Source organism: Thermobia domestica, chromosome 1, assembly GCF_964235325.1.
Source record: "Thermobia domestica chromosome 1, izTheDome1.hap1.1, whole genome shotgun sequence".
NCBI classification, from domain to species: Eukaryota; Metazoa; Arthropoda; class Insecta; order Zygentoma; family Lepismatidae; genus Thermobia; species Thermobia domestica.
This window is the reverse complement of record NC_137454.1, coordinates 220427119-220454569: the sequence shown is the minus strand read 5'-3', so window position 1 is coordinate 220454569 and position 27451 is coordinate 220427119. Positions and strand designations below refer to the sequence as shown.

General features: G+C 35.2%; 1 protein-coding gene across 2 annotated transcripts in view; it reads right to left on the bottom strand.

The window, feature by feature from the left end:
• Positions 1–27451, bottom strand: part of LOC145694210 (heparan-alpha-glucosaminide N-acetyltransferase-like) — a 93123-nt gene that overhangs the window by 48495 nt on the left and 17177 nt on the right. Inside the window, exons 1-2 of one of the 2 annotated variants that reach the window (XM_081770326.1) lie at positions 25766–25917; positions 6683–6847 (exon numbers count right to left, since the gene is read on the bottom strand). In XM_081770326.1, coding sequence (XP_081626452.1) covers positions 6683–6847; positions 25766–25810 — 210 coding nt within the window. In that variant the 5' untranslated portion in view covers positions 25811–25917. Of the gene's footprint in view, positions 1–6682; positions 6848–25765; positions 25918–27451 lie in introns of those variants that run through there. The other variant, XM_081770330.1, reaches the window with a different exon arrangement.

Here is a 27451-nt window from a genome sequence, read left to right as displayed (position 1 = left end):
TTACAAAAAGTTTGAAATAGAATACAGTACGTACTGTACAATATTGAAACTTATAGGTTTAGTATGAGTGAAATACACTAATATAGTAAAATTAAGTACTGTACTGTAACATAAAACTGAACGTATAATATTGGTAGTGTTTACAGGCACTGTAATATTCAAATGCTCAAAACAGAACAAACAATGTTTCCACTGAGACAGCAGCTGACAAAATGCCGACTGCTGCAAAGTGAACTACATGAAGCTAAAAATACCCCTAACGGAAAGATTTGTAACTACTGTACGTAATGTACATAGAAAAATAAAGACATCAAGTTTATCCAACATTTTTATTATTTTTCCAGTACAGCACATATACTGTAGTCAGAAAACGTTCTTTGAAACACTACAAGCTATGTATTACAACACAATAGACCTGTTGACCCGCTTCAAACCGCGATTTTACCGTTACTCCGGCTAATCCGAACAATCACATAATCCGAACAGGGTTCGGTCCCAATTAGTTCGAATTAGCGAGACTCCACTGTATTTATATATTTATTCAAAAAATTGAAAAAAGATTTTTAAAATTAAAATAAAAAAGTGTTGGAAATACGATTCACACATTCTCACCAATGAACAGATAACGAAGAGAGAGGAATGTGTGATGAAATTGCTTGGATTATTTCGTTAAATTGTCAAACCGTTTAATAGTCATGTACTGACTGTATAGGACATGAAAATTGTTATATTTGTGCACGACTTCAAAGAAAAGACAAAACTGCAAAGGGTTGGTTGATAACACTAGTTAACAAAGGTTTTGTTACATAAAAGGAAATACCTGTTCTTAAAGGAACTTTTTGCGCTGAATTCGAATATGCACTCGGTTTTTCTCCATCACGTACGATTTTCCCGTAACAGAGGGATTTTCGGGAAAATCCCTCAAAAATTTCCCTTTTCGTTTATTTTACACCCCAAGATCTTGTCCCCTTGCATATACTAACATAGAAATTATACCTAAGTATACTTTGATTCATATTTAACAAACCCTCCAACTTTCGTAATAATCGCTTTATTCTTTCTAGAGAAATAAATATGTTTGTATGTATACTGTGTGTACTGTTTATTGCACCTTATAGTAATGCTTTCAGATCTCTTAAGTTGAGGTAAAACGTTTTGCTTTATTACCATAAACACATATATAAAATATAATACAATATAATTTACAAGTGTGACAATTTACAATAAACAATAATACAAATGTACCAAAAGGTCATGAAAAGACAATCAAAACTATCACAATATATGAAACTTCCATTGGGTTACAAAAACGTACACTACTTCCTTCTTTTGCAAGAAATGTTGCATTCTCTAACAAGACCCCAACAATAGTCCCCCATCATTGAAGGATCCCATCGTCCCTGGTACCTTTTCTCCATTACCATTATATCTTGGTGGAATCTTTCCCCCTGTTCGTCGCTGAGAGCACCTAGGTTAGCAGGATAGAAGCTGAGGTGGGAGTGCAAAAAGTGGATTTTTAAAGACATCCTACAACCCAACTCTTTGTATTTCTGTATCATGTCCTGTACGATTTCTGTGTAACTCTCAGCTTTGTTATTGCCCAGAAAGTTGCGCACAACACACTTAAATGCTGTCCAGACAGCTAGCTCAGCACTGTTTAACTTGCTGTCAAAGCTATCATCAAGCATTAATTTCCTAATTTGGGGACCAATAAACACTCCCGCTGAAATCTTAGCATCACTCAGGTTAGGGAACTTATCTCGCAAATACTTGAAACCTTCAAAAGATGTGTCCATGGCTTTGACAAAGTTTTTCATAAGTCCTAACTTGATATGAAGTGGCGGTAGTAATATCTTATTAGGATCTACCAAAGGAGCGTATTTGACGTTGCATTCTCCAGGTACGTAATTCACTCTAGGTTCCCATTCCTTCACTTCATAATGTTTGTCATCAGCTCGGCTATCCCATAAACATAAAAAACATTGGTACTTCGTGTAACCGCACTGCAGTCCTAATAAAATACCAACTACCTTGAGATCACAACATATTTGCCAACAATGGTCCTTGTAATTTATAAGATTTAGCAAAGTTGACATGGTGTCATAGGATTCCTTAATCTTCACTGAGTGCGCAAGTGGTATAGAAGGTTTTTTATTTCCATTATGTAAAAGGACAGCTTTAAGGCTGACCTTTGACGCGTCGATAAATAACCTCCATTCTTCTGGAACGTAAGGAATTCCTAGCTCCGCCATCAACCCATTTATATCCGTACATACGCATACATTATCTTGCATTGAGAGATAGCTTGAAAATTGAACATGCCAATAAGTTCCACTGCTGGAGCCTTGATCCCAGAAGTTTCGCCTCTTGTTTTGTCAGGTGCAAATCACGGATTAGGTCATTAAGTTCACATTGCCGGATGAAATGTGGCTCGCGAACACAGTCAGGGATGAACGTTGGATCCTTGGATGTACATGTTGATGTCGATGGTTCATCAAGGTCATGATCATCATCAGAGTCTTTTGGCCATATCTCTTCCCAGTTGGTAGGGGGCTCGGGAAGTGGAAGCTCATCCCCGTGCGGAATAGGTCTAATTGCGGATTTAACGTTGGGATAACTTATTGTGTATTTGCTTTTTTTTAGAATGTCCCTTAACTACTGTGAGACAAAAATAACAATCATCCAGATGGTTGGTGGGTTCTCTCCACACCATTGGTACAGCAAATTTCATGAACCTCCGTTTCCCTTTGGCCCATGCAAGTAAAGTGACGTGGCACGACGCACAAATTATGTTGGGTGCCCAAGTTTTGTCCTGATCTCCCACACGACATCCGAAATATATATAATATGCTAGTTTCACCGATGGCGTAATGGATCTACACTGTCCTTTAACTACAAACTGGCCACACACATAACAAAAACTATTTGGTGAGTTAACACACGAACGCCGTCCTCTTGACGCCATTGTACTGATCACAAACTAAACTTCTGGTCTTAGTTGGGTATAATACCGTTAAGATCAAACATGAAAGCACTCTTAGCAGCAAAGACAACTTTGAAAGTGAAGTAGTGTTAAACCACATGTCAATATAAAAATGTACAAAACTCCCTCACCAGGTGTCAAGAACACAAGAAAGAAAGAAATGCGCGGGGGGAGGGGGGAAACGACACCGTAGTGGAAAATTCAGACTGCATTAGTTCATTGTTGTCAACAATGAGTCTGTATTCCATTCTTTCTTTCTTTTGCATTCTGTTACATTTGATAACAAATATTGATAACCATTTCATGAACAAAACGAAAAAAACTTGGAGAATTGTATATATATGTATTAAGATATACATATACTGTACGTTTAAAAAAAATATACGTTGGAAGTACATTCTATTTTTATACACGTTTCTAATTTACAGAGAGCAATACAAGTGTGTTGTTGACTATTGTAAATATTCATTTTTATGTCTGTGTTTGTAGTAATAAAGCAAATCGTTTTTACCCCAACTCAGGAGATCTGAAAGCATTACTATCAGGTGCAATAAACAGTGCACACAGTATACATACAAATATGTTTATTTCTCTAGAAAGAACAAAGCGATTTTTACGAAACTTTTAGAGTTTATTAAATATAAATCAAGGTATACTTAGGTATAATTTCTATGTTAATATATGTAAGGGGACAGGAGCTAGGGGAATAAAATATCTGAAAAAGGGAAATTTTTGAGGGAATTTCCCGAAAATCCCTCTGTTACGGGAAAAATGTACGTGATGGAGAGAAACCGAGTGCATATTCGAATTCAGCGCAAAAAGTTCTTTTAAGATCAGGTGATTTTTCTCATGTAACAAACAAAAAGTTTAAATTTGTTAACTAGTGTAATCATCCACAACAACCAGCTTCTTCGGTAAGATTTTCGCTCTCAAACATTTTTGTTTGTTTCAACTATGAAGGACTACTATTGGTTAATAGTAAGCCTAAAGGAAGGACAATGAATAGGAAAAACTACATAATAAATGTTTTGCACCATTTATGCCAGAAACTGAAGCAACAATGTCCCATGACAAAGATGCCAGAACCTCCAAATTGCTGTTTTTGCATGGCTAATGAATTCACTCACCAAACAGTCATAAAGAAGTATAAAGAAGCTGAAGAAAGAAATACCCAAGTCTCGGTCAACCACAGCAAAAAAAAAAAAAAAAAAAAAAAAAAAAGACCTTGATCCACGTGACTTCTAATTACTACCTAAAGTTGTCATAAGTGAGGAAACCTTTACAAATGCTGCAGGACCTTGCTCAGGCTACACATCTAATTCTTCTGGTTATAAACACATCAATCAATGTAACGATGCAGAAAATGATGAACAAATACTTTGAAAGGATATTTAGGATAAGCATTTCATAGTGACCCATAACACGGATTTTGGAAGATAATTAGCAAACATTTTTTGAATGATTTATGTAAATTGCTTTAAAACATATTAAGAACAATTTAGTATGTAATTGTTCACAACTGCCAGAGGTTTTTTTTTTATCTTTAATAGGGTCTAATAATAAATTCTTTGGCTTGGCATGAGTTCAAAACATGTTTATAGACATTATTTTCTGCTTTTAAGCACTTTATTTTATTATTATTATTATTATTATTATTATTATTATTATTATTATTATTATTATTATTATTATTATTATTATTATCTGTTTATTAATATTTTTATTGTTGCTACTATTTTGTTTTCCTAAGTCCCACCTCTCCCCATACCTTTTTCGTTTAGAGGTCGAGTGTTCTTTTGTGCTGTTATCTAAAAACAGCTGTACGATGTAATACACAGTTCCAGCATTGGCGATTAATGAATAAAAACCAATTGCAATTAATCAATCAATTGAAAGTAATTCCTGTGGGTATTAATTGCAAACTACATTCAATTGCAATTGAATGACAAAATTTAATAGCAATTGCTTTCCACAGTAATTATTTTCAATTGACTTATTCATTGCAATTGATTCTCATTGGTTAATGGTCAGCTGCGATTAACAATTGACACTCATTTCAATTGTTAGTTGTAAACAACAATTAAACTTATAAACTAACTGTTAATTGTTAATCCAATTGAAATTTGCCCAACACGGACTAGAGATCTTCCAACGGAGCCCTACAAAATCCATGCGCAGAGCTTCTTGTGAGCTAGAGCAGTCGTTCTTTCAGAAAAAAATGGTCCGGGGGGCACACTTAGTATTTCGGGGAACACTGCTGGTACTACTCTATTTATTATTATATTATAAACGTATTAATTTGGTATCCTCCGGAGTGGCACTCTCAGATCTCCGGGGGAGCAGTACCCCCCAATAAAAAACATCTGGGAGAAACACTGGCTAGGGATACTAGACAGTATGGGACATTGCCTTCATATGTAGCTATATAAATTGCAACTTTATCATCAACTAAAGACTAACGATAAAAAGGAACGATTTCGGTTTGCTTGTCCTTTTCAAGATTTAGGTGGTATTCTCGAGTGCATCAATTTTAGTGATGAATCCACATTCCACACCAATAGGAAGGTTAATTGACCCAACTGTTGAATTCGGGAAACAGAAAATCCACACGGAGTTATTGAACACAAACGAAATTCCCCCAAGCTAAATATGTTTTGTGCCATGTTATATTGGAATCTGTATGTTCTGTTTATCTTTATGGAGGACACTTTACAGGCGTGACCTATTTCGATATGCTGAAGCTTTGGTTGATGCCACGGCTAACTGAGGATTCGGACGGCCAACAGGATGGAGCAGCGACTCTTTATCAATATGAAGTTCGTGCGTGCCTCAGTAAAGTGCTTCCAGAGCGTTAGATAAGACGACCAGATCCTTTGGACAATGCTCCTTTGCATTTACCTCCAGATCACCAGGTTTAACCCCAGAGTTTTTTCTTGTGGGGTGTTTACGGTGTCCATTAGGGATGTTGTTTGCGTGCGTCCTCTTCCACAAGACTTTCATAAACTATGAATGAGAATTGAAGAAGCTAAAGCTACAGTCACACCAGACACCTTATTCAGAGTCTGTCAACACCTAGATTACTGTATCAATGTTCGTCGCGTCACACATGGTACTCACATTGAGTCCACGTAGTCTTCATTCCACCTCAAAACCTTAAGGACCCATGCATCATGTAACACAAATTCTTTATAGGTACAATAATTTTTTATAATAAAATTGTTAAAGTAGGATTTACTTCAGAGACTATATTTGCACTAATAGCTCTTTCTTTCATTGTATAGTAGTTTCTGAAGTAAAGATCTCTTAGTATATATGCTAAAATAAAATTTAAACTTACTATACAATAAGTGAAAAATATATCTTAAATGTATATATACACAATTTTCCAACATGTATGTAACTTGCGGCTGAAAACCATGACGGTATAAATAACATTTGGTAAAAATTTAGATAGGACCATAAATGACAATCACACAGAATAAAGTTCATGTGATAAAGATATCTGACGAAAATAACGTTATTTGCCAGAGATATAGTTGTTTATAATCGCACTTTTTCCTAAGAAACTTACGAGATCAGGCAACTTTAACTCGTTTTTCTCAGAAACAAGATCTATGTACTCATACCGTTATGATTTTCACAAATGAAATTTCAAGTTTTCACTTTGCACTACCACTTACAGTTTTAACTACAACTTACTCTGTAGCAATCCTCACTGAGAGAATACAAGTAAAGGGGTCTTCCTACTCGCGACGATATATTGAGATATGCCTGGTCCATTTTCAGGTCTTTCATGTGCAGACCCCGAAAGATGTCTACCCCGTCCTCTTCTATCCACGTCATTCTTTCCTTTTCTTCCCACACCTACATTGAAAAACAAACATAAAGGTTTATAATAATTGAAAAAATACTCCAACAATCCATACACAATCTTGAAGTGTTCAATAAACTCTACATGAAAACAAGCAAACTAGCAAACAAAACTGAATTCTCTCTCTTCCCTACTTATCAAATTAAAAAAAAAAAAAAATAAAAAAAAGAAAGAAATGAAGAGAAAGATTACAGACATACAGGATGTAACACAGTTGGTGGGTGTGAGTACGAAATTTTGATAAGAAGGTATATATATATATATATATATATATATATATATATATATATATATATATATATATATATATATATATAGAGAGAGAGAGAGAGAGAGAGAGAGAGAGAGAGAGAGGAAAGGTATATATTTATATATAGTTTCTTAATAGTAACACAACATTCATTTGTTTTAGTAAAAATAGGATCATTTCAGTCGTACTTCTCGTTTGAATCTACCTCGACTTATCCATTTGTGTACACAAGTAGTCGGAGGTGGTGGCATAGTACTGTAATCCAATTGAAGCGCTTAGAGGATAAAGGTGTTATGTTACATTTTTAGCAACGTTGCATTCTGGCGTTTCGTGCACGTGTTATATGTTAATCATGCTACATAACACATTATTTAGTGAGTCCTCGTCTGAGTGCAGAGATTTAGAATGAAGGTGGTATGTTAACGGACAAAACTGTGAAAGCCAATTTTCCCGTAATATTCAATTTGTTACATAACATCTTTGTCCTCCAAGTGATTCAATTCTCTTGAAAGCGAGATAGTGTGGTAGGAAACAGTGTATAGGCTACTGCGACGATTGATATTTGCATTATGATCTATGCACCCGCTAACAACACTAGATTCAAGCCCAGGTTGGAAATTAGATCCCACCATTTAATAGTATGTCCCATTATTCATAATCTCGCTGTTGCATAAGAACGCGAAACACAAAAACACATACTTTCAAAGTGTTTACTTATTGACTCCAATCAAATTCGGATCAAATATAAGAACAAATGAAGAAGTTTCATTCGAACACAAGCAAATTCTCTCTCTCTCTCTCTCTCTCTTTTTTTTTTTTTTTTTTTTTTAATAGTTTACTCAGGAGCGGACTTATGAAAGGCCATGTTATCCAAATGAAGTTGTAAAGAAGGGCGGCGAATTAACGATGGAGATGGTGAAACAAAAGATTCTGTGATACTTTTATAGTTTGCGTGTGGCGTAAGCAGTCACTAGTCAGAACTCTAGACTAACAACCTTACATTAGTAGTTGCATCATATACTTCCGGTAATATTTTGTCCTCGTTTTAACAGTCCAAATGCACATAAATGCATTGGACTAGTGTGAAAACTTCTGATAGAAATGTCATAAAAGAGAATACCACCGGATTTCCATTTCCTGATTCTTGTCGTGATAAAACCGAAAGGTGTAGGTAAACGCTTTGTCCATATAGATCCACATCTAGTGCTTGTTGACTCCGTACAAACGTTGGAGATTTTCTCGATAAATTGCAGTCCTGATTGATTTCTGATAGTAGGAAGCATTCACTTTCACGTTTTTGTCCACTTTACGTACCTTTAACTGGTCCTCGTAGCTAGTACTGCCTACAAGACGATTAAATTCTCGAAAACAATATAAGAGTCGAGACGAGAAGTATTCCACTTTTCCTCTTGTTTTCCTCTTCTTGTCTCGTGAGTAACATAGTTCATCTTATATCTCAAACACTGTTTTAGTGCTACATAGTTCATAGTATAAAAACTAGAAATTGATAAAATGATTGGACAAACACAATGAAGAGCATTTATCAACGTTAAAATATACACAAGTCATTACAACACACAATATACTCCAATAATAAATATAATTAAAATGTTGTTATATCACACCCTTTGTGGATGGTCTCGTGACACGGAAGGATTCTGATATGTTCTAGATGGATTATTTAAAAATAATCAGGATATAAATTTTGTACATAAATTTACAAAACGAGACGAAATGAGAAAAGTTTTCGATATTCGAGTCCAGATGAGAAACTATTCTTCGATAACCTAGACGAGGCGAGACATAAAAATTTGACCAGACAAGAAAATCTCATTTATCGTCTCGTGGCCAACACAACTCAGGCGCGTATCCAGAAATTTGTGCTCGGAAACATCCAAAATTTGGAGGTGGTCCAGAACTACATGACACTACGTCTATGTGTCACGTAATATTGAACTGGTGTTATTGTACAGCCGAAAAAGCTATAAGTAATTGTTAAGTATTGCCACCTATATTCTCAGAAAAAATACAAAACTAAATTGTTTTTATAAGAAAAGAGTACAGATAAAGTGTAAGATCAAATCTTTAACCATTTCTTTGCTAATCATTTCTAGTAACTGTACAATGCATATCGAGGTATCAAGTATTTTGGGAAGGGATCCACATCCGGTGGACCTCCGCATGAGTACTACGCCCCTGACACTACTCGCAACTGTATCCAGTGACAATCATCATTCTGTGTGGAAAACTTTCTCTGTACTGGCGGTAAAACTAGCTGGTCCAATCTTACAAGGGAAGGTCACAAATTGGCTCCGCTGAGATCCGAACGAGACAATTGTATTTGCATTTGATATGTTATAACTAGACGAATCCCAAAGTTATACGTGCCACTGGAAGGGATATCGTGATTTACAATATACTTTGTACTGTAAAAGCTACAAAAAAATTACCAGGTACAATAGTTTGAACCGGGTGATTTGTACGGAAACGGTTGGTTAAATTGAAAGCTTGACGAACACGTATCCCATCATTTTCAAGGGCACACTTCTTGGAGTTTAAAAAAAAAAAAAAAAAAACTTTGCCCCAGAGTAACCCGCAGGGTCTCAGAAAGGATCCAACTTAGAAGTTTCAAATGGCGAAGGGGGTTAAGTAGTAGCATATCATTTGAAAGCTGTTGTAAAATGAAAGAAGATGGAGCAAGTCTCGACTCTCTACGACAACTCTGTGCAAAATGGCGGCGGGTCAAAATGTAAACAAAAACTTAATTGAAAAGTCCACGGGCACCGCTATAAATTGGAGAAGACGGTGAGACAAATGTCAAAACAGGAAAGGAGGTGTGGCATTATTTCCAAAGTACAACGATTTAAATTAAAACATCCCAAGACCCCCCAGAGGGCCCCAGGTGATGTCCAACTGAAAAGTTTTCAAATGGCAAAGGGTGTTAAGTAGCGCATCGTTTGAAAGCTGTTGTTAAGTGAAAGAAGATGGAGAAAGTCTCGACTTTCTAATGAAATCTTGTGCAAAATGGAGGCGGGTCAAAGTGTAAACACAAACTTAATTGAAAAATCTATGACCACCTTGAATCCAAGTTGGCCGTTTAATACCTATGTCAATCCTAACAGTACAAATCTAAATCTCTATTTTTCTCTATTATGTATTTTGAAACAATATGAAGACTAAAGAATAACTGAATTTCGTTTCACTTCAACTATTATTTCATTTCGTAACAATACATAGGTCTATATGTTTTGTTCTTAATACACATTCGTCACGGTTCTCTCGATATCATTTACGTGGATATAACGAATATGCGATGAACATACAACTCTGACTTCTTATTCATACTGTTAAACAAAAATTGATAACTTATCCATGATTTGTATGCCATTCGTTGGTTTGATCACAATATTTCAAGCAATACCAAATATACAAAAAAAAAGCTCATTTACAAGATTGGTGAGCAGTACCAAACCACGTGTAAATCATTTCAGTACATCGAGCTGCGTCAAACTTGGTTGGTTTGGTCACAATACTCCAAGAAATACCATATTTGTGTACAAACTCATTTTTTACGCTGGCAGCCATATTGGATTACAGATGATATGTCTTTGATATTTTGTGGATATCTAATATTGACTATAAACGTAAATACCACATTTCGCTTCTCCAGCTCCAGTGGTTTGGGCTGTACATGCATTCGGTACATAGTGCGGCATTACGAACTCAAAATGTCTCGTTTTCGAATATTTTATATCTTTTCGTCACCTACTGATCAACATTCATGCCAAGTTTGGTTTTCCTAGCTTCAGCGGTTTGGTATGCCTATCCTTTCGACATAGGTTTTAAGCGGCCATCTTGGATTCAAGGTAGTCATATTTTTTAATTAAGCTTTTGTTTATATTTTGGCTTACCACCATTTTGCACAGGTTTGTCGTAGAGAATCAAGACTGCTCCATCTTTCATTCCACAACAGCTTTCAAACGACGTACTAATTAATCCCCTTGCCATTTGAAACTTTTGAGTTGGACCCCACCTAGACCCCTGTGACAAGATGTTCTAACTTAAGTAGTTGTACTTTGAAAATAATGCAACACATCCTTTCCTGTTTTCACATTTGTCCCACCGTTTCCGATTTATAGGCGTGGCCATGGACTTTTCAATTTAATTTGTTTACAATTTGACCCGCTGCCAGTTTGCATAGGGTTGTCATAGAGAGTCGAGACTTGCTCCAGTTTCTTTCATTTCACAAGAGCTTTCAAATGATGTGCTACTTGACCTCCCTTCCCATTTGAAACTTTTAAGTTGGACCCCGTCTGGACCCTGCGGGACACCATGGGGCAAAATTTTTACCCCAAAAAGTATGCCCTTGAAAATGATAGGATATGTGTTCGCTGAGTTTTCCACTTACCCAACGATTTCCGAATAATTGACTCGGTTTAAACTATTCTACCTGATATTTTTTTGTAGTTTTTACATTGCAAAATATGTTGCAATGTAAAAACTATAAAAAAAAAAGAATCCAGGTAAAATAGATTAAACCGAGTCATTTGTTTCACGATATCCGCTCGGTAGTACGTATAATTTTGAGATTCGTATAGTTATAGCATATCAAATGCAAACACAATTGTCTCGTTCGGATCTCAGCGGAGCCACTTCGTGACCCTCTCTTGTTAGAGATGTTACAATACATAATTGCCCGACTATTTCATTACGCATGTGACAAATGTAGGCTTCGTCCAATGTGACAAACTTCTTCCATTTTTACCTCCTCCCCAAGTGTATCTTCCATAGTTTGTAACAATTTATCTTAAGTCTAGCAATGTTGCCCAAAGGACGTTGTTCCTGATACTGGATTGCGTCTATATCATATTGTGGTGTGGATTCTCCTGGTATGCCAGTCGAGGAATTCCATGAAGCATTTCAGGTGACCGTTTTATCGGTAACTTCGAACAGGCCTCTTTTGTTGGTGAATGCTTCTGTGGGTCCCATTCGTATTTACCTGGTCATGATAATCTTTAACTGTGGTCTCAGCAATTGTTAAATATTTTCTCGACACTGTATCACTGCTCGGTTTTACGAAATATATAACGTAGAAAAGCAAAATGATATAATTTTCACCGTAACAGTTCAGTTTCGCCTACATTTCACTCTACAAACACGACGCTCCAGCAGCTGTAAAGTGAGATAGTACTCTTGGAACATTCTTGGAAATAACATATATGAAATTTTGATGTTGACAAAGTCAACCACTTTCTCACAATCAACTACAAATTCGTACTTTTTCTTTTTCCTTTCTGTAGTGTCTTCTTTCATTAATTTTACTCTTGTAAAATTACAAAATCAATTTCTCTAATTGTCTACGTCTTGAGTAAGTTAAGTTTGAAGTGTTCAGGGAAATAAAAGGACGCTACAAAGATAATTAAATGTGACTAAACTCAAATTTAAAAATTCAAAAAATCTGTTTGCACCCGTTTAGACGATTGTCTAAAACTCTAATTGGCTCATACAGCTTAAAAATATTGCTATCTCAGGTTCAGTCAAAACTGAACCTTGATGGAGTATCTTGGATTCTTCAGTTTAGGAGTTAATTTTAATAAAATACGTAATTTAATTTCCATTTCAACACTTATTTTGTATTAGCATCAATGGTGGCCTTAACGTTTCCTCAAGTGATTAGTTTCATAATATGTTCATTAGCTAATCTTTGTCCATCCTAACTTTATACCCTTTAAATTATAAATATGGATGTGTATGTGTGTATGTCCCAGCATAACTCTAGAACACCTGGAGCAATTTTAATTAAACTTGGTACACAGTTACTAACTGTTTGGAAAAGAGTAGGAGGTAAGATCCCCTAGCACACCTAAGGGGAGTGGGAGTGAATGACATATAAAAATGATTAAAAACGGCCAATAATAGTGTCGCATTCGTAGGTTTTCGGGTCGTTGCAATGAACAATGACACTTCCAATGCTGTTTAAATCCAAATTCAGCCCCTATTAGTACTTCTGAGGGGTATGGTGACATGCAAACATAATTTAAAATGTTCGATATTAGTGTCGAATCCATAGTTTTGCGGTTCGTAATTGATTGATGACATGTCCTTTAAGTCTTGGTGTCCTTTAAGTCAAAGGTCATCTCCCACTTGAAGTAAGACCGCTCTAGTACTCCTTCAGGGAAGCAATACATATAAAATCATCGAAAATGACCGATATTAGTGTCGAATCCTAGTTTTCAGGGTCACTTAGATAATTAATGACACTTCTGATGACCATTAATTCCAATTTAAGCCCCCATTAGCAGCCGGGGATTGAAATGGCTGTTTTGGTATAAATATCAAAACAGCCGATATTAATGTGAAATCATTAATTTTCAGATTCGCTAAGTTAATTGGTGGCTTTCCCGATGCCGTTTAAGTTCAAGTTCAGCCCCCAATAGGGGCAAGACCCCCTTAGCACTCCTAGAGGGAGTGGAAGGGGCAAACACAAAAATGATAATAAACGACCGATGTTAGTGTCGAATCCATAGTCTTTTTTGGGTCATTCAAATGAACAGTGACATTCCAAATGCCATTTAAGTTCGAGTTCAACCCCATTAGCATCCAGCAGGGGTTAAACTGTGACATGTAAAATAACTGAAAATGACATATGTTACTGTCGAATACATAGCTTTCGGGGTCTTTAAGTTGATTAGTGGCAGTTTCGATTCCCTTTAAGCTCAAATTCAACCTCCAGTAGGGGTAATACCCCCTTGAACACCTAGGGAGAGTGGAAGAGAGTAACAAATAAAAGGTTCGAAAACGACTGATATTAGTATAGAGTCCATAGTTTTCTGGTTGCTGAGGTGATAGCGACACTCTCGATGCCATTTAAATCCAAGTTCAATCCTCAGTGGTAGATCCCCTACCCCTAGAGGAGGGTAATGTTGACATGAAAAACGGACGATAGTAGTTACGAATCCATAGTTCTCGGGGTTCCCAAATTGATTGGCGACACTCCCTAAAGCATTTAAGTCTACGTTTAACCCCTATTAGCACCTCTAGGATGGTGGGAAGGTGTTGACGTATAAAACGACCATTATTATTGTCGAATCCATAGTTCTCGATGTCGCTGATATTAATAATGGCACTCCCGATAGCGCCAAAGACCAAATTTAGGACTCAGCAGCATTGGGAAGAGGGGGATGAGAAGAAGAGAAAAATAAAATGTCTCATATGCCTTGAGATTAGTGTCGATTAAATAGTTTAGGTTCGTCAAGCTATTACGTTACGATCGCGATGAAATTATGAACGGCCATGCCAGCTGGATTGGGAGTTTAGAGGGCGTTGCCCGCACTCCTATATACATATTTGGATGAGTGTATATTCCAGTAGCTCTGGAACGTCTAGAGCAATTTTAACCAAACTTGGTAGACATACGACTTTCAATCTGGAAAAAATACTGTTGGAGTAAGACACATCAGGGGGTAAAAGTTGGAAAGAGCGACATGCAAACACATTTTTAAACGACTGATTTTACTGAGCAATCCATAGTTTTCGGGATCGTTGAAATGAACTGTGACGCTTCCAATGCCGTTTAATTCATTCCCATCGGCAATGGGGTGGGTCGGAGATTAGGAAGATGAAAAATAAAGTGTCAGAAGTGACTGAGATTTGTGTCGGATTCATGGGTTTCAACGTCGGGAAAACGTCTGACTCGTTTGAAATGGCTTTTGGAAGGTAGATAGTACCTACTTCAAGCTGACTTTATGATCATATCAATTTGATTAAAGAGATATTGTGTGGAGGTAGGGTGTTTCAATATTTATCAAAAGTAGAGTATCTTCTGTATTTTTAACATTACACTTTCATTGAAATAAATATTCTAAGTGAAGAGGATTCAAAATTTTCCCTTAAACCTATTCTCCCCGTGCGATGAAGACATTTCAGCTTATTGTGTATTTAATGATGTAAGTACGAGTTCAAACTTGTGACAACATTTTTAACACTTCCATATTCAATTCAGAAAATACTTCGTGTGATGCATAGCTCGTCCCACATATGGTAATTTGTGAAATAATCTTTGAAACTTTTTATTTCAACATTTGCTTCCTGATTTTAATAAACTACTTTATGAACAATTTACACATTACTCTTCGTGACAATGAGTGAATTCAAATAATTGTTTATGAATTTATTCCCTACATAGTCACTTGCAAAGCTATTTTTCCCTTTCTACGAGAAGAACATATTTTATAAGTGATGCATATAAAAAGGTGAAAAATTACTAGTTACTGAAAGAAATAAAAGAATTTACATTACTTTTACTTTTTCAAACGGGTAATATGAAATATTTGTGCCTCACATCAGAATTAAACAATGCCTTCAAAGTGAGAAACTGATGGAGACCTAAAGTCTATTTCCTCGCTGCTGCTTAGCACAGTGATTCCTAATCTTGTTTCGACAGACAGTGCACTTTACCAAACCCCTCACGACATCGCAATACACTTATTAGAGTGTTGTTAATGGTAATATAGATTTTAGTAGTATAAGTCTATTTTAAATTTCTATCTGGTACAAAAGTATCGGCAACATCGTGAAAGTGGGTTTTCTCGGAGCATTCTAATTTCCTTCCACATTCTCATTTCACAAATTATTCCATTATCTTAAAATATGTCGTACAAAGACTATAGGCTCTCTGGATAACGTAACATTAATTTTTAAATTCTAAAATTTCTCAACACAGCCCATGAAGCAGCATGACACATCACTGTGTGTCGTGACACACCAGTTGGGAATCACTGCCTTAGAATGTCCATTATTATCATTGATTTCTGATTTATTATTATTATTATTATTATTATTATTATTATTATTATTATTATTATTATTATTATTATTATTATTATTATTATTATTATTATTATTATTAAGTTATTCTTCGTAGATTATCACTCTTAACACTGAACTTTTCACTATTTTTTTCTTGTCGATATTACAAAATATAGTGTAATATTCTTATTAATATCTGGAGCTTTTGTATTGATTAATTAAACTTTATATTGTAAATTCAAAACACATTTTATGCTTTACAAACTTACCTGTCTAAGCTGAAAACTCAGTTTGTGGCATATTGTAACAAAATGAAGTGAAGTTACGTAAATAATCAGTCAGAAGGTAGCTGCTATTGAATTGATAAAAATCTTGCAGCTAAAGGACGGTTAATAAAGATAAAGAAAAATTGAGCCATTAACATTTACACATTGGATTCCATTCCACTACTAATTGTTATAATATTCAGCCTATTTATTGCAGAAGATAAAGGCGATGTCTGAGATAAGGATATCAGGTAAATAAAAATATATGGTGGATATTTAAAGTGGTAGGTACTTGTTATGTGTAATGCAGGTAGCTGGTAGCTCATCCAAGCTCGTATGCACAAGGCCGGCTGAAATTATGTTAATTTCTTCCTACCTACATTTTCAATACTCCCTGTGACTTTGTGTGTGTGTTTCTTGAACAGAGCACAATAGGGAAATGAATGTTAGGAAAATTAAAGATAAAATATTGAATATAGAAACTGAAAAAACGTACCATCAGGGGTAAAAGTGCATCTGAAAAGGTAGAGGGACGCATGACGCCACGCCGTCCCCTATGTCTATTAGTGTTGAATTCATAGTTTTCGAGGTCGCTGAGTTGAACGGTATCAGTTTTCATGGTGTTCAAGTTCATCCTCATCCCTTGGGGTGGGGGTGGAAGTGGGAGAGAATGACTTTTTAAAAATGATAAGATAAGCTAGCTAATTAATAACTTCTGTAATTAGAGCGAATTAAACACATTAACGTATTTTCTCGCGCTTGCGCAGGTTGCTAGTTTTAAATATTACTTCATTATGAATCTTTAAAAAATTCCAAAATTTGGCGGCCCCTAAATTCTGCAGCCCTGTGCTCAAGCACGCAATTGCACTTATCTAAATACGGGCCTGTGCGTACCATGTTACAGAATGAAGAACAATAAAATTGGAAACAAGAGACGAAGTCAAGAGAATGAGACGGGATAGAAATAGCTCAAGTTCGATGAAGCGTTAAAAAAAATATATTTAGAAGATTGGTGGAAGAACAGAGAGCACAGAAATTTCTATGAATTATGCAAGTGACGTGCCAGTGATATCACAATCATTGTGATTATTATTATTATTTCCAGTTTGTTTCGTTCATACATAGCCTAGTACATGCGTTAAAGGAAATTTTGAACTAACGGTTTGTGTTAATTGATGTTCGTTTTTAAGTGAGACAACTCGTTTATTTGATTTTTGTGAAACAGATGATTTCGATAAGGTTACGAAATAAATGCATAAGGAAAAAATGTAACTGTTTTAGTTAAATAAGTTAAGTATTTTCAGTGTGTAAAATAAATATGATTTTAAGTCTAAAACCATTATAAATGAGTTTTAGTTGTTTGTTCGAAGTTTAATGTTCCCTTTTACCTTCGAAACTACATTTGGATCTACGTTTTAATGTTCCATTCGAAATACATAATCCCTCAAAGGCACTGGCGCAAATTCCGGGGGGATGAGGGGGACATGTCCCCTCCAATCTTGGAACTGGGGAGACTGTTCCTCCAATAATCCGATTTGAAATGTGTTTTTTTTTTGGGGGGGATGTGATGATTTATCTCCGATTGCCACAAAGGAAAGTGAGATGAAATTGATGTTCCCCAGAATGAGCCTCAAATTTGTCCGCCTCAGAATGTTGAAGACAACTCTGCTCCCTGATCCTCCGCAGGATTGTTTTTCAACTTCACAAATATTTTGAGCATCGCTTAACAACAACAACAATAATAATAATAACAAAAAGGAAGCAGTCTTACTTGCCCCCCCCCCCCCAATGTTGAAGACAGATTTGCGCCGCTGCTCAGAGGGAATCAAACTCACCTGTCCGCACCACAAGCAAAAATACTAATCGTTTTAACCACGACGAAGGTTGATTTTGAGAATGTCTTTTCACATATTTTTAAACACTAAAGCATTTGCACTGCCATTTCTTATAAATCGTTGTCACTAAGCCAATATAAATAAATGAGCTTTTAGAAACTACCTTGATACATACATCAATAAACTGTTTTCTGTTTGAAATTCTCTATAAAAACATTTCACAAATCTACTTTACTTTGTTCAGAGATTCAAAACTTACAATCCTGTGTTCTTTCTGAACACTTATTTCGGTAGTCTGATCCTCGTCTGTTTGTTTGTTTATTAAAGTTTAGGTTCCCTTTTCAGTATCGTGGCAATTAAAACGTGGATCTACAGGTTAAGATGTAATTCGAACCACCGTAAGAGTTCAAATTTCAATGCTCTCCGATCGAGAATTAAACCCGGAATCATGTCCATCAAAGGCGTGCACATTAGCCAATAAACCAGCGAAAGAGGTTAGCCTGATCCTTGCCTCGTTTATTGTAAACAACACCGAAAGAAAAGGGGTACATGTATTCGCATTATCGAAATAATATAGCAAGTGTTGCTTGTAAAAAAAATTAAAAGTAATGAATAATATTGTACTAAGATGCACTGTAATATACTAGATTATAAAATATCATATAACACTTAATTGAAACTAATATGAATGCCTCATATATATTTACTATCAATCTAAAATAAAATATCTCACCAGAATATTTTCATGTATATAAAATATGTCACTGTTACAAGCTCCTTACTTTGTTAAGAAATACAATCTAAGGTGCTGTAAAGGTTAGAAAAAAAATTCTTTCCCATAACACTGCCTTGAAACAAAAACAACTGAAATCTATTGAACTTAACCTAATTAGGCAATCGGTAAGCAGTCAACAGAAAAATAAAGATAAAACCTGTGATACAAAACAATTTCAATTACACACACACATACACACAGCTATGAGGCAGATTTATTATCTGTAGCTTTAGTAATCTAATAAATTGTATAGCGTCATAAGACAAGGTAATAATTAATCTAAAGATTATCAAATAATAATTATATTAATATGTGTTTCAAGACTCCGGCTTTTTAAATCGATAAGAAGTCGATAGTATTTTATATGGTAGAAATATTAATTGAAGTATGCAAGCTAAAAAACTGGTGTCAAAGAATATCTGACTTTTGTACACACACACACACACAAAAGATATGTTCTTGCAATACATGATATTTCATCCCAATTCTAACCATAATCTGATATGTTCTCTGTAGTTCTCTACTTCCAGTTGTCCGTAAACATTTTTGAATCACATCTGAAAGGTATTAGCCACCCTACGCCACTCTACTGGTTTAGTAGACCTCTGATAACATTTTGGTAAACGAAATTCAGCATCAAGAGATGGAACCTACTTTCGAACAGAACACATAGAAAGTCAGTGCTCTCTAGAACTATCCAACTTGAGATTGAACCAGTTCCAAGATACTTATGATGCAATGCACAGACAATATCATACAGCATGCTTATTTGTGGTCTGTTGCTCAGTTCGAGCTGTTAGGCTACTAAATAACTATTCTCTCTTTTCCTTTTTTTTTTTTAAATATACTTATGGAATTTTATTGCATTTGATACCACTTTTAAAGGAATTTGGTGTACCATAAACTCCTTTACACAATATATATTTACTCTGTCTGTCTGTGTGTTTGTCCGGGAAAATTTAGGAACCGAGTTACTTGGTGGAAACCATCCATTCACCACTTCCGGTTTTAACGTTATTGCTATAGTATAAAAACGATCACAAATAAGGAGAAGTTGTTTTCTGCAATGAATCAAGCGTCCCAAAAATATATTCCATCTACACTCTAATCTCTCTACTAAAACCGGAAGTAGTAGAAATCTGCTACCACTTCCGGTTTTAATATTAATAGGAAAAATATAACGCCATTATTAAATCTTAAATGTAATAAAAATAGGTTGTAATGGTAACAATAAATTGTTTGAGTGGGGAATGGAGAGTGAGGAGAAAATGCAAAACTTCAACCCTCAATGTTCACACAGTGTACTGTGACACTATTACTTAAAAAAAAAAAAAAAAAACTTTAGCCTGTAAAATAAAATAGTTCAGAATTAACGCAAGGTGTCATCAGTTGTGAATTAAAGATGCATTTTCGGGGACAAGGAACACAACCTTTTAAAATAATAATGACGTATTTACAGTACATTATAACCCTCATGGTTTCAATTTATCTTTCATATTTTCAATTTTCCTTTGATTAACAAAAACATCAGTATCTTCCTTTATTATCACTCATACGTATATAAATACATAAGGGAAGAATTTAATAAAATCCTTGACCCTAGTATTGTACCTACTACATATTACGTTACAAAGCGCAGTATTACAATACATTATTTATTTATTTATTTATTTATTTGTAATTAAATTGCCAAATATCAATGTAAAATCATTTACACTTCATTTTGTAAGTTGATATACATTTTATAATTTGCTGTTTTTCTTTTTACAAATTTACAGTAAATTTATAATAAAATATGACATTTTTATTGATAAAAATGTAATTTTACACCATTTCATATTAGCAATTTTACTTTATATGTGTAAATTGATTTACATAGATTTGGAAACAGATTGCCAGCGTTTTTTTTTTTTTTTTTTGTAAATTTACTTTTTTTTTTTTTTTTTTTTTTTTTTTTTACAGTGTACAGGGTGAGGGAAAGGTATAGCATTATACTTTTAGTTTGAAAACTGTGTGACAGCTAGCGATGATGCGTAGGATATGAATAATAGGAGTGGGAATACACCCTATAAAGGCACGTGCATCATCACAGTTGCTTTAAAAGTCGCTATCTAGAAATTAGTTACAAGTCTTAAATATAACGTGAAGTATGTAATTTGATTCAAATTTTTACTAAAAAATATGAATATGCAGTTATTGAGGACTTATCAATTGTTGAAATTACCGTATGATATCCTACAAGATGTGCTCAATCTGTTGCCTGGCATGTAGGCAGGGTCCGCAGAATCACGTGCTAGTGTAATTTGTTAATGCAGACATTGGATGTATTAAAAATATTAATTTCTCTTGCTAAACCGTGGCTTTCAAATATCCTCAGAGGTAAAAACCAAGAGAAGTAAATCTGAGGAACAGATTGGCGACTTGATAGTTTCTTTCCGAGCAATTCAATAATCCGAGAACTGATCGTGTAACCACTGTCTGACACACAGAGCGAAGTGTGGAGGTGCACAGTTCTGTTAGAAAAGTGCAGAGAAATAACCTTTGGAGCTCGATAATGACGGTAAGACCTGCTCTTAAAGTATATTCAGAATTATGTCTCATTTGAGTTCTAATAAATGAAGATAAATCCCACAATTAGGGTGCCTCATATTCCACACTACACCAACCTTCTTACCGAAATCCGTCTACACTCCACAATGGGTTGCCATTCGACCAATAACGATGATTATTAATCTTGCCGTTGACACAAAAAGGGAAGAAAACAAAAGGACTAATCATTTAAGGATCCTAGCTGCATCGGATCAAGGCCCATTTCACAAACTTTCTTAGCCTGTTTGTGATATCGTCTATTTAGAACAATTACATTTGCAGTTTCTAGGGGGTGTCAATCATTCATATACAACAAACAGGTTTACTGACACACTTCAGACACTGTCGCCAAACGTAGGTACTGTGTTTAGGGCTTTTTCCAAAGAGTGTCACGACTTCCATTGCTGTTTCCTCGTCGGTAGCGATCCTTGGCCATCTAGAACGTTCTCTTTCTATCGCGGACCATGTCTTTCTAAACTTCTGTAACACCCGCAAATCTTTGGTATGTGTGGTGTCTTCTCTATCTGAATGCTGAGCATAAAATCTGCTTCCATGACTCTGGCAGTGCGTTTCACGATTATCAGAATTATTTCACAAACTAGCGAAATCCAATAGTTAGCTGAACTATGGCAAAAGTGTGTGTGGCTTCAGCAGGATACTATTTGAATAACCAGATATTGCAGTAGTTACTTTTTGGGTTTTTGAAGTGAGACTCGTCAATCGGGCATTCATTTCTGGTATATTTGGCACACACTGGGTATATTTTTAGAACTTACTGTAAAACTACGCTAAAATCAATTCAGATACAGACCTCTCTTAGTCTTCCTCACTGGAAGGGCCCATTGAATATGCGAACGTTCAAGGCTAAAGCGGCATGTAAGGAAGACAGTAACGTTAGAGCTTAATGGAAGCTAGTGATTGTGTTCAGTAAAGAAAGCCTCGGTATCATATATTGCAAAAGCAAGATGATCGCGTATTTTTGGGCACAAAATTGTAATATATATTAAAAAAACTTGTATTCGATTCAGAAATGTACAGTAGAGCAATTATTTTTTATATTCCAGCAAGAAGCAAATGAATAACTGTGATTATACTTTAACCTGACATAGGTGTCCCGGTTTTTACCCTGACAATCTGGGAGCATACACCAATTGATACATCTTATTGAGCCTAACAAAGTGATGTGTGAGTGTAAAATCTCATGCGTAGTTTTCGAGATGCTGTACTAGAACCATACCACTTCTTGAGATGAATCTGATACTGAAATAGACCCTCATTAAGGTCTTCATTATGAGGCTAGAATGATGATAGTGCATACTACAGCTAATGAGATATGGCTTAAAATTGCCATTAAATCTTAAAGTTTAATATTGTCCAAATATATATAAGTAAAAATGAGAGTGACTATGATTGTAACTTAATAACTCTTGAACCTCCATATCAATCTCGATAAAATTTTCAACATAGATTAGGTTCGAGGCTGTAATGCTTTTTATCATTTGGTACAACTTAGTGGAGGTATATATATATACAGGGTTTTCATAAAGTCTGGACGGATTTAATTTGCTTATAATTTTCATAAAAATGCTCATAATGAAATCAAATAAAGTGCAAACGGTAGCGGAAGGATTAAATTTTTAGTTGGCAACACTGTAAGATAAGCGGCAACTCTGAACACGTTGAGAGAGGGAGAGAGGGCAAGGGTCAGTTTCTTACCAAATTCCATCCATTGTTGTTTTCATTGTTGTTTCGATGTTGACTGTTAAAAGTAAGTTGTAAGCTGTATTGGTGTATGTGTCTTTTAAAGAAATAAATAAATGAAAAACTCCTCTGAGAAGACTATTTTTTACCGTATTAAAGATGGCGTCGGTGAAAGAGAAAGCGCAATGTGTTCTGTGGTACGCAGAGCTAAAATCACCAATTCTGGTGTGTCGATAGTTCACCAAAGAGTTCAAAAAGCCGGCACCGACTGAGAGTGCAATCCGAAAGTGGCATGCTAAGTTCTTGGAGACAGGAAGCGTCCTAGACCGTCCTCGAAGTGGGAGGCCGCCAACATCGCCTGCAACAGTGAGCAGGGTAAGGGAAAGCATCATCAACAGCCCACAGAAGTCGATTCCTAGACGGTCCATGGAACTCGGAATTCCACAGACAACCGTGTTTAAGATAGCCAAGAAGACGATTACAGGTAAAAATTTAATCCTTCCGCTACTGTTTACACTTTATTTGATTTCAATATGAGCATTTTTATGTAAATTATAAGCGAATTAAATCCGTCCATACTTTATGAAAACCCTGTATATATATATATATGATCGATGTTAGTGTCGAATAGATAGTTTTCGGTGTCGCTGACTGAGATGAGCCACTGGTATCGTTAGCTTTTTAAATCGGGGGGGGGGGGGGGTCGGATGAATCAAAATTAAAATCCTCTTTCCGACAAAGTTTTATATATACAAAGTTGTCTTAGTTTCTTTAAATAAATTTGACTAAAATCTGGGGAGGACGCGTCTTCCCCCGGACTCCCCCACTAACGACACCCGTAGATGAACAGTGACACTCCAGATACTGTTTAAATCCAAATTCAGCCCACAATATTAATATTTAATTTTTAATTTTTAATTATATACCTGTACATTACTTATTATCTTCTGATTTTTCATTACATTTTCTTTGTTTCTATCGATTTAAATTCTTATTTTAACCCAACGTAGCGAGTAATTGACGCTAGTATAAGATATAACATTCAATTGAACAAGATAACATGCTTGAATGCAAAATCATCTTGAAAATTTGATTTCAAGAAAATAAAAAAAAAAAAAACTAACTTTTGTGGTGCTAAAATAAAATATGCCTTTCATTGCCAGTAATAATAATAATTGAAAGTTTTTATTTTGCTGAAAGGAATTATTTATTTATGCATTGTATATGTAACAAAATATACTGATAACTAGCAGATACTTGTTTGCTTTTTCCTAACAGTGATACACATACTCTTTACGCGCATACTACTTGTAATATGAATAAATAAAATAAACATATTAAAATAAAATGAAGCAAATATTGTTTTCCAGTTATAGATTGTGAAGAATTTAATCCTTAACCACACCGCGTACAATTTACGTAGTCAAAATATAATCGAGGGTTAAAATTCATTATTTTGGATGTATTAAACTTGCTCTCGTGCTTGATAGTTAACTGATTCTAGAGGTGAAAATAAAGAGAAAATCTTGTACGGCTACCAGTATATGATACTTCGTTCGTCGGGACCTTATTTATAAGGCAGAACCTACGTAATCACAAAAGCCAATAAAAAAATTAAAAGTAACTTGTTTTTGTAAAGTACTAACCTACGTGGTTAGAAGTACGATATGTCCAATGTTCGAATTGGGTCACGAAACTAGGAAAACAGTGTTCTGTTTTCTATAAACTTGTCAATTCTCTTCCTTTTCCCCATAGCTAATAGCTTACTTTAAAAATAATGAATGGACACACATGATAATAGTCAACAATTAAGATAATGATTTGGCCTCCTGTGAACACTATATTCATATGTTATTACTTGTAAATAGAACTGTCATCTTAAAAACCATATCTCGTCAAAATAGTTATACATACAGAACACTTTTCATCTTGATCCACACGTCATGTTGCGTAAAATTAACATTCTATACATATGTATTGAAAATGTTTCATAAGACACATTGCAAGAACTTAAATTTTGATACCTGTGGCAATTAGAAATATAGGAAATGTATTTTTCTGCATTTATTTCAATGAACACTACCACAGATAATACATTTTTCTGTGATACTTGTTCATATTGTCATACATACATTTTATTCATATTGTCTTAAGCGTTTGCATATTTCAGTTAGACATATTTCTTGGTTTTCCACTAGAGCAGCTATGTCACTGGACAAGAACCGTTTTCCACAGCAAAGTATGTCACATAAAAATATCAGTATATCAAATCTTCATTTTATCATGTCATATCTATTTTGCGTATAGCAGCTTCCACGACAATTCTTGTAATGCCCAAGTGTTTTGCTAGCGCTGTCAAGGAGACAACTTATTGTCAAGCTATGTTTATCGTATGGGAAGAAATCAGTCAAGAGTGAAATGATGTTTCTATTATTATACGATCGTGTATTATTATTGTCCTTGGTTTCATTTATTGCTCAAGGTCATTGCGTAAATAGGCAACAGTAAGACCGACATAAATACGCGAAACTTTTCCTCCAAAACCGAACCATATGGGTTTGTTACAAAGGAGAAATGTGAACTAACTCGCCGAAAGTGTGAAACTATGCCATGAATTGCTGTTAACATGCAATTTACATTCCAGGAAGAAGATTGTAGATGCTTCCCCATTCTTAAATGTCACTTACCTCTTGATCCAGTGAAGTGTTGTTACTAACAGGATCATCATCCATGACGAAGACTCTTGATGCACTTCACTCAACGACTACTAAATGAAAACAAACGATTGCGAAGACGTAACATCTACATTTTTTTAATATCACCTCAGGCTATAAGAACTTTCACATATCTCCTACGTAGACTGCTATCAACCTAGCAGTAGGAAACGTGTAAGGAGCTACATCAGCTGTTGTTTCCTCATTAAAACAGAAAAAAAGTTTAAAAAAATATACTACAAGGACGATTCAAATGATAAATACAGGAGTGTAAACAAACTAATAATTCCGACAAAAAAAAGTGCAGCTGTTGAACATAAGTATTTTGGAACTAAGTGCATGTTAATTCTAATGTTTCGTATTATCTAGCTTATTCACCCATAATCAGTACGTAGCGTCATTTGAGATTTTGCCAGGGGGGAGGGGAGTCAAGATTGTCCACCGACATAAGAGTTTCGCACGTTTTTCGTTAGTATATTAATTCAAATTTATTAAAAACCATGCGTTTCTGAAACTCAGGGGAGGATTTCCCCTTCCTCTTCTCCCTAAAAAGACGTTCTTGGATACAATGCCAGATTCCGATTTCAAGCTTTTTGATTTAATATAATAATAATAATAATAATAATAATAATAATAATAATAATAATAATAATAATAATAATAATAATAATAATAATAATAATAATAATAATAATAATTTAGATTTCTGGGCTTTCGGCACTTATGGCCATGTTAGCCCTCACGTATGAGGATGACGTCCCTCGGCTATTACACTATCCGAGGAAAGGGTAGGAAGGAAACGGGCTAGTACCTTATGTTTATGGCTATTGTTTTCAAATGGCTGAAAGGTTGAATACTGAACTGTAACTGATGATTTTAATTTTACAATGCAAGATTTTAATGTTTATCCTCTTGTTGTTGTGTCTTACAACTATCGGTAAACATTTAATATGATACGGTTCACTCGTCATGGAGAGTGGCATTATATGTAAGAAGGTGTTCACAGAAGATGAAAGACCCACATATTTATCTCAGAACGTATGCCAAGGAATTCAAAAAGCGATTGAATTATGTGCAGTTGCAGTGACAGCCAGACCTGGAAAAAAATAAATCAAGAATGCCGAAGGAGGTATATGAATCCCAATCAAATGAAGAAGGATACGCAATCAAGAATACCGTCCGATGAAGAGACATCTGCAAGTATTCTGCGTTCAAATTCGCCTGCATTTTATTTTGCTCTTAACAGTTTGTTTTGTTGTGAGCCTGATAGATATGATGGTAATGGAAGGGTCACTGTCTAATTCCACTAAAAGCTAATACTTTTCCAGAAAGAATATTGAAATAATGTGAAGAACGCAATGATGATTGGTCCATGACTGCAAAAAGTCTCATTGAATATGCCAGAGAATTGTTTGCAAAAGACGCAGTGTGTCACATTAGTTGCAGTGTAAATTTTAGAACAGGAAAGGGGATTCCAGGAAAGATGAGGAAGCGAATGTCATCAGGTGCATACGAACCGAAGAAAAAAGGCAGGCCCATGTATGTTGAAAGAGAGGATCCTTTCTTGCGAGTAGTTGAGTATTTGGGAATGAGCGATAATGAGCAGGTTACCATATGTGATTTAGTAAAGGATATGGAACAGGAGCTGTGCTATTGAGA